The sequence below is a fragment of the Apium graveolens genome, chromosome 3 (assembly GCF_009905375.1).
Source record: "Apium graveolens cultivar Ventura chromosome 3, ASM990537v1, whole genome shotgun sequence".
Taxonomy (NCBI): Eukaryota; Viridiplantae; Streptophyta; class Magnoliopsida; order Apiales; family Apiaceae; genus Apium; species Apium graveolens.
The window spans coordinates 4,002,776-4,012,311 of NC_133649.1; the positions used below are offsets into that span (position 1 = coordinate 4,002,776).

A 9,536-nucleotide genomic window follows, 5' to 3' on the forward strand; every position below is an offset into this window, starting at 1 on the left:
TCAGAAATTAATTAAGTCAACTGGGTAGTAGTACCCGTGTCAGGGACTACAGCTTTTACCGGATTTCTGTTAAAAAGACGAACAAGAAGAGTTGATTATTTTCCGATAAAATTTGTACATGACTACAATAAGTCGATATTAACATCGATAAATTTTGTAAATGACTATCCATAAGTGGATTTTTATTTGGACATAATTTAAGGATTATTTAAAATTTTAACAACCCAATCATTGAGCTTTGTTATGTCTGAATGAGAACATAATAATTGAAGTCAAAATTAGGTCATTCATTACTCCTCATCTTATCCCCTCCTGTACTCTCCATCGTGATTCGTGGCGGCTCCATTTTAGGTAAATCCGTAACCTAAATTATCTTTTTAGTGTTTTAGGGTTCCTCCATTGTTTCAGTGGTTTAAGCTCTAACACAAGCTCACCTTTGCAATTAATTGTTTGAAGTGATGCACATTGGGAATTTGGGTTTGTGATAAGCTTAATTAGTTACTAATTGCTAATAGATTATGTAGTTGTTGCTGATTGTTTTGGTTTGGTAGTTAGTCATAAGCTTAATAGTTTTGGTTATTTGGGAATTTGGGTTTGTAATTGTTTTGGTAGTTAGTCATAAGCTTAATAGTATATGCTCTGTTTTTGACCATCATGTCACTTTCTTTTTGCAGCTTGTTTTATATCAAAATATGGATAGGTCATGGTTAAAAGCTGATAGAAGAACAAGAGAGTTTGAGAATGGAGTGGACGATTTACTTATGTTTGCCTTTGAGAATGGATATAACGAAGACAAAATAAGTTGTCCATGCTTAAAGTGCGCACATAGCAAATCTTGGAAAGCTCGGATTGTTAAAAACCATCTGTTTCAAAATGGTATTGATGAAACGTATACTCGCTGGATATGGCACGGGGAGCCAAATATTGTAGAAAGTCCTGTATTGGATGAAAGTGACAACTCGGTATCTTCTAATTACCAATTCTGCACAAGAATGGGTGAAGCTGACGATGATGATGTTCTTTCTTCAGATTCTTCAGATTTCATCAACCATGTGAAAGGTGAGCATGAACCTCTTTATCCTGGTTGTGAGAATTACACTAAGATGAAAGCTTTGGTTAAGTTATTCAACTTGAAAGTGAAGCATGGTATGTCGGATTCATGTTTTTCTGATGTTCTATTATTGATTGGGTCTTTGCTACCAGAAGGCAACAATGTCCCTTCTTCTTTCAATGAAGCGAAGAAAACCTTATGTGCATTAGGAATGGGTTATGATAAGATACACGCATGCCCGAATAATTGTCTACTATATCGTGGGCCACAAGATGAAGATGAGACTACTTGTCGCATATGTAAGGCCTCTAGATGGAAACTGAATAAGAAAGGAGAAGAACAAGAAGGAGTCCCTGCTAAGGTCTTATGGTATTTCCCCTTGATACCAAGAATAAGAAATTTGTTCAATACACCAGCGATTGCGAAGGACATGACTTGGCATGAGACCGAACGACAACAAGATGGTAAAATGAGGCATCCAGCAGACTCGCAAACATGGAAGGATGTCGATCAAAAGTGGCCTGATTTTGCATCGGAGAGTAGAAACCTCCGGTTAGCTTTATCCGCCGACGGTTTCAATCCTTTTCGTGGAAACCGTACTGATCACTCAAGTTGGCCAGTTTTGCTATCGGTTTACAACCTTCCACCTTGGCTCTGTATGAAAAGAAGGTACATTATGCTTTGCTTGTTAATATCAGGACCGACCGAGCCTGGAAATGATATAGATGTGTTCCTTCAACCACTTATTGAAGATCTGCAGGAGTTGTGGCGCGGGAAACAAGTGTACGACGCATATAGACAAGAGTCTTTCGTACTTAGGGGCATATTATTATGGACAATAAGTGACTATCCGGCCTTGGGGAACTTGTCGGGACATGTAGTTAAAGGATATAATGCTTGTATTCTTTGTGTTGATAAAACAGAGGCTACTAGGCTGGTTCACTATCGGAAGACGGTAGTTATGAGGCATAGGAGGTGGTTGCCTCGTCATCATCCGTATAGAAATCAAAAGGCAGCTTTTGATAATAGCGTTGAGACAGGTGCTGGTCCTATTCCATTAACTGGTGAGCAGGTTTTTGAAAGAGTACAACATCTAAGGGACCATGTCTTTGGTAAGACACAACGCCAACATAAACGGAAGAAAGGTGATGCTAGACCAGTTTGGAAGAAGTTATCTATCTTCTTTCAACTTGAGTATTGGAAATTTTTGCCAGTTAGGCATGTTCTCGATGTGATGCACATCGAGAAAAATATATGTGAGGCTTTACTTGGAACTTTGCTAAATATTCCCGGAAAGACAAAAGATAGGGAGTCAGTCCGTCTCGATATGGCAGAAATGGGAATAAGAATGGAGCTAAGGCCAAAAACTCCCGGAAAGAAAGAGAAGGTACCTTTGGCTGCATGGAACTTATCAAATGCTGAAAAGAAGGTAGTTTGCTCATCATTTCTTCAAATGAAGTTACCGGATGGATTTTGTTCAAATATCAAGAATCTTGTAAATATGGAAAAACTTCGGCTTGTTGGAATGAAATCTCATGATTGCCACACAATATTGCATCATTTGCTTCCAATTGCGATTCGGTCGGTACTGCACAAAAAAGTCAGGTGCACAATAATAAGGTTTTGCCTTTTCTTCAAGGCAATTTGCAGCAAAGTCATCGATGTAGATAAATTGAAAAATATGCAATCTCAGTTGGTGGAAACATTATGCCAGCTGGAAAAACACTTTCCCCCTTCGTTCTTCGATGTCATGATCCATCTCTCAATTCATCTTGTGAGAGAGGTTAAGCTTTGCGGGCCAATCTTTCTACGTTGGATGTATCCTTTTGAGAGATATATGAAGGCGTTTAAAGTATATGTTCGAAATGCTGCTCATCCCGAAGGTTGTATTGCCGAGGCATATGTTGCCGAAGAGGCCGTTGAACGTTTGGTCAATTTTGAAGAAGCTACCATAGGTTTGCCAAAAAATGATAGGCATGAGCAAAATGCAATAAGCAAACCTTTATCTGGTGCGACAATGATCAAGCCAAGCAAAGAGGAATTGCATCTAGCACACTTATGTGTTCTGCAAAATAGCAATCACATGAGGCAATATTTTGAGTAAGTTACTAACATATGTGTGTGTGTGTGTGCATTTTGTTATTTTCTCATTATCTGCAATTCGGTAAATATATTGAAGCAATTGATTTTACTTGTAGTGAACATATGGCATCTTTAATGCTAAGATACCAGCAGCATGAAAATGACGAGGTGTGGCTAAAAACCAAGCAGAATGAACAATTCCCCGAATGGTTCAGGAAAAAGGTAAGTTTTATTTATGTGTTTATTACCTTGTTACGTAGTCCTGATTAAAAACAATACAGACAAGTAATATAAGAAGTCGAAGACATCCAATAAAAAATAAAAACACAGACCTAAAAAAATTGTTTAATTTTTTTTTTATTGTACAGATTGAGACGGAATTGCTCCATGACCATAATAGCATAGGTGATGATATAAGGTGGATGGCAGAAGGGCCTAACAAGAATGTTCCTACGTTTAGTGGTTATAAAATCAGCGGGGTTATTTATAGCACCAAGGAGCGTGATAATAATAGACAAGTACAGTGTAGTGGTGTTTGTGTTGTTGCAGATACATTAATGCCTTCCGAAAAATTTAAATCTGTTGAACATACTTCACATACCTATTATGGAGTTATAACAAGTATATGGGAGCTAGACTATAATAATTTTAGAGTCCCTATATTTCGTTGCAATTGGGTAGATATGAACAAAGGGGTTAAGGTTGATGAGTTGGGATATACATTGGTTAATTTAAATAAATTAGGATTTTCAAATGATCCTTTTGTTCTAGGGAAACATGTTAAGCAAGTTTGCTACATTGATGATACTCTTGAAAAATTTTGGTCTGTGGTGTTGAAAGTCCCGGAAAAGAACTTTTATGACCACTGTGATGATGAAAATGAAGGCTCTGTAGAAATAGAACTTGAGAATGAGCTGCAGTTGCCCGTGTTCCCGAATGTTGATGAACTGGACGATGAAAATACTAGCTATATGCGAGAGGAAGAAGAATGGATTCAACTTCCATAGTGGTAATATATATAATTATTTATAGATACTTGAGTCCATGTACCGCTCACTTTATTCTTTTTGTAGGTGAAGCTCCCATTATCCATGTGTACTGCTCGTGAACCCCTTGATGAGATTACTTTTGCCGTGATAAAATCATCATCTAGTTGACTGAGTTTTCAATTTGTGAATGCTGCTGGTTGATGCTCTTCTTATAATAGATGATGATTTTATCATAGCAAAAATAATCATTCGGCGGACATACAAGTATGGCTAGCTTCTACTGCAGAAACAGGGCTTGGAGATATGTTATCTACTGCAGAGGATAAATTATAAAATTTTCCACATCAAACTTGTGCAAATTAATGTTGATCACTTGTTTTTGTGTTTATGCAGAATTACCAGCATACGGCGGTTGTCAAGGCGTGCAAAATTATGGCTAAGCAGCATGCATGTTACCAAAGGCAGTAAACAAGGATTGTGTTTCCATTTTCATTGTAATATTCACTACTAAACAACTCTGTCTTGTATATATGGAACAATGTAATTTGAAATCTCTGTCTTGTTTAATTGAAAGTGTATGGTTTGCCAATTTTGAGGAATGGCTTTCAATTTTGATTGAGGATCTCTACTTTGTTGTTGGTTGGACCTTTGTAATATGTGCAAGTCAATTTTTTTTTCCATCTTTGCTGTATAGACAACGGTTTCTTTTGCTAATCAGTAAACTGTTGTATGAACCTCTATTATCCCATAATGTTAATAACCATTGTCTATGAACTTTGCTTTCTACAATGGTATTTTAAATCTATTGTTTGATAGAGTCTAAGATATCAGTTTTAGTAAACCATTGTCTAAATTAGACAACAGACTTGTCAAAAACTGTTGTCTTAAGATGGAATGAATTTTTGTACATACAACATGCATGCAACATTATGTAAAAGGGTTACAAACAACAGCTCGTAAAATAACAGTTGTCTTAAGATAGAATGAGTTTTTGGACATACAACATTGGTTCACGCTTGTTTAAAATAGTCATAAACAACAGTCCATGAAATCACAGTTGTCTAAATAAGTCAAATCGAAAAGCTTAGACAATAGTGTGCAAAAACCTCTATAAACGTTGTCGGATGGAAAGCAAGACAACTGTTTTTTCATAGCGAAGAAAACCCCGTGGTTTGATTTTTTGGGACAACGGGTATATTTTGAACCGTTGTCTCATGACAGTTGTGTGAATGAGATTTTGGTGTAGTGATGGATGAGAAAGGAGCAGCCAAGGAAGCATGAGAGGCTATTAAAATAATGTGTTTGGGTGCAGAAAGAGTTCGAAAGGCGAGATTCCAAACCTTGAAGACAGAGTTTGAGATGATGAATATAAAAGAAGCGGAAACAATAGATGAGTTTTGCTTGAAATTGAGTGGACTAGTTACTAACATTCGGGCTCTAGGGAGATTGTAGAGGAAGGCTACGTGGTGAAAAAGCTGTTGAGAGTAGTACCAGCAAGATTTTTACAGATTACCTCGGCAATTGAGCAATTTGGGAGTTTGGATGAGATGTCTTTAGAGGAAGTGGTTGGTTCGCTGAAAGCACATAATGAAAGAATGAATGGGCCAAATGAGAAAGCTATGGGACAACTAATGCTAACTGAGGAGGAATGGTTAAAATGAGAGGGTAGCGAGAATCCATGACTCTTACTCACATGAGAGGAGTGGCTTTGGAAATCATATAAAGGAGGAATGGAGAGCAACCAAAACTCGAGAAATATGAGCACTGGTGGATTCCAAGGTGGATGTGGGAGTCGAGATAAAAGTTGTGTGAGATGTTTTAACTGCCTGGGCTACGATCACTATGCAGTAGAATGTCGTTGACCAAAGAGAGAAAAGGACTCCAAGCCTGAGGCCAACCTTGCATTGGTTCAATATGATAAGCCTGCGCTCCTGTTCACTGAAGCAAACGAAGAGAAGGTGAAGGTACTTTTATTAAACGAAGGTGATGTGGTACCAAAATTAAGTGATAAGAATGAAAATAAAATACAGTCAAATGTGTGGTACTTGGATAATGGGGCTAGTAATCATATGACAGGGGAGCACAAAAAATTTAAGGAACTTGATGAGAGTATAACGGGGCAAGTTAAGTTTGGTGATGGTTCTATGGTGGAGATCAAAGGAAAGGGCTTGGTAAGCTTCAAATGTAAGAATGGGAAAGATGTTATACTTAGAGATGTTTATTTTATCCCTACATTATGCAGCAACATTGTTAGTCTTGGACAGCTCTTGGAAGCGGGAAAAAATGTAGTTTTGAATGGGGTATATTTATGGGTTTACAACGAACACTAAAGGCTAATCATGAATGTAAAAAGGTCAGTGAATCATCTGTACAAAAATTTGTTAGAAACAAGCTACAATAATTGTTTGATGTCAAGTGCGGAGGAGATCTCGTGGTTGTGGCATGCACGTCTTGGCCACGTGAATTTCCGGGCTATGGGACTTTTATCAAATAATCAAATGGCTAGTAGATTTCTTAAGTTTATCAAACCAGAAGCAAAGTGCACTGGTTGCTTAATGTCAAAACAAAGTCAAAAACCATTCCCCAAGAAAACATTGTTCCAGTCAAAGCAAGTTTTGGAGTTAATTCATACGGATTTATGTGAGCCGATTACACCAGCATCTATAGCAGGTAATAAGTATTTTATGTTACTTGTTGATGATTTCAGTAAAGTATTGTGGGTATATATGCTTGCCAACAAGGATGAAGCACTGAGTGCCTTCAAAAAATTAAGAATTCTAGTAGAGAGGGATTCTGAGAAAGAAATAAAAGTGTTGAGAACGGAAAGGGGGGAGAATTATGTTCAAAGCGATTCTCTAGTTATTGCGAGGAAACTGGTATTGCAAGGCACTATACCGCGCCCTACAGCCCTCAACAAAATGGGGTTGTGGAGCGACGAAATCGAACTGTGGTGGCGATGGCTCGTAGTTTTTTAAAGGAGAAAGAGATGCCTTCAAATTTATGGGGTGAAGCTGTTCGACATTCGATCTATGTGCTTAACAGATTACCCACTTGGTTTTTGTCAGGCATGACACCGTATGAGGCATGGACTGGAAGAAAACCAGACCTTAGTCAGGTAAGAATTTTTGGTTGCGTGGCCCATATGAAAATACCGATCGTGAATACCACAAAGCTTGATGACAGAAGTAAAATGGCAGTCTATTTGGGAAAAGAGCCTGAAACGAAAGCGTGTAGGTTATATGTCCCAACTACTGGGAAAATCCAAGTTAGTCGAGACGTTGTGTATAAAGAAAATAATGTTTGGATGCGGGAGAAATCAGAGGACAACAGTACTGAAAATCATGGTATGTTCAAATTATTAGGAGAGGTCTATAATTTTAACAGCTTTGAAAATTCACCGACTGAAACATTTGAAAACTCACAGAATGATGCGAACTGCATAATGATGTATCAGCTACATCTCAAAGTGATGATAGCATAACAGATGAGACTGCTGGTGATAACTCGGCTGACACAAGTGAAAGCAGCCAGCCTGAGAGATTTCTCTTGTTGGAGGAAATCTATGATGAAACACAGGAAATTGAGGTTGAGAATGAGTTGTTATTAGCAGGAGTCGATGAACCTCTAAACTACAATCAGGCCAGTGGTGAGAAAGAGTGGGAAATTTCTATGAAAAATGAAATTGAAGCTATAGAAAAGAACGATATATGGAAATTGGTCAAGTTACCACCTGGTCACTCACTAATTGGTCTGAAATGGGTGTTCAAGCTTAAGAGAGATGTGAATGCACAGGTGATCAAGCATAAAGCTCGCCTTGTGGTGAAGGGATATGTGCAGAAAAAGGTTATAGACTTCGAGGAAATCTTTGCACCAGTCACAAGGTTGGAGACTGTGAGAACTCTATTGGCATTGGCAGCTAAAGACAGATGGGAAGTACACCACTTAGACGTCAAGTCAGCATTCTTGAATGGAGATTTGGAGGAGGTGGTATACGTTACACAACCGGAGGGATTTGTTGTAAAAGGAAAGGAACATTTGGTTTATGAACTGGTAAAAGCTCTGTATGGCTTGAGACAGGCACCCCGGGCTTGGTATGCGAAACTGAGTAAATGCATGGAGCATTTGGGATTCACTAAATGCCCCTATGAACATGCTGTTTACACCCGACGATAAGGAGATGAAGTTCTCATTATAGGTGTTTACGTTGATGATATATTGGTCACTGGAACACGAGTGTTAAATATAAATAAGTTTAAGCAGCAAATGAACATGGAGTTTGAGATGAGTAATTTAGGGAAATTGTCTTAATATCTCGGAATAGAAGTAATTCAGGAGAAAGAGTGTATTATGCTCAAGCAAGTAGCCTATGCATTAAAATTATTAGAGAAGGCAGGTTTGAAGGAGTGTAATCCATCAAAATATCCGATGAAACCTAAGGTGCTGCTTGACAGAGATGACAAGGAAAAAGCAGTTAATCCAACTACGTTTAAGAGTCTAGTGGGAGGTCTTAGATATTTGGTTCACACACGTCCAGATATCGCATTCTCAGTTGGCATAGTTAGCAGATTTATGGAGCGACCAGCCGAGATTCATTTGGGAACTGTCAAACGCATTTTTAGGTATGTTAAAGGGACACTTGAGTTTTGTTTAACGTATAAACTAGGTACTGGGAACTATCTGCTATGTGGTTATTAAGATAGGTGAGACTTTTTGCCTACAATAATATATTATGGATGAGAATTTTATCTCTAGAAAGGTGAGACTTTTTGCCTACAATCCATATCTGTTGTTATAACCACGTATCAGCCATATTTGGACTTTTTGCCTACAATCCATATCTATTACAATCCATATCTCTTGTTATAAACATGTATGCGCCTGGATTTGGATTTGGATTTCTTATTTAATTCTAGACCCTCAAAAGTACCTATATAAGTTCACACTACTCACCTATTTCTCCTCACTAATATTTACATCTAATGATATTTTATCTCGTTTCATGATATAATATAAGTTATAAACACCTATGGATTTGTGCTCTCAAAACTCAAACTCTTGGGATGACAAATCTGGTGGAAATACAAGAGTGATTCTTCTGCCCAGGAAAAGGCCAGCACCATGGTCTTGCGAGGAACACAGGTAGTATGTTTATTTCTTAGTTATTTTCAATCATTTCTTCAATTATTTACTTAATTCTAATATTAATTTTTTAATATTATTACCCGTTGCAAATCATGTTTAGAGAATAGGCATAGCCTAGCATATATTCATATGTGTGGGTTAATTTAGTTTATAATAGTCTATATTATTTTGTTTATTAATTAATTTCACTATATACATCAGGTTAGTCTTGAGAGGACTAGAAGAAGATGGAAAAGGACAATGGACAGCAATATCAACAAACTACTTGCCCC

At 37.6% G+C, this 9,536-nt stretch overlaps 1 protein-coding gene across 1 annotated transcript; it reads left to right on the forward strand.

Moving 5' to 3' along the window:
* Positions 1 to 692: 692 nt before the first annotated feature.
* LOC141713752 (uncharacterized) lies at positions 693 to 3,155 on the forward strand. Its single transcript, XM_074517327.1, has one exon. It carries the CDS (start codon positions 693 to 695, stop codon positions 3,153 to 3,155), a length of 2,463 nt encoding a protein of 820 aa, XP_074373428.1.
* The last annotated feature ends 6,381 nt before the right edge of the window (positions 3,156 to 9,536 follow it).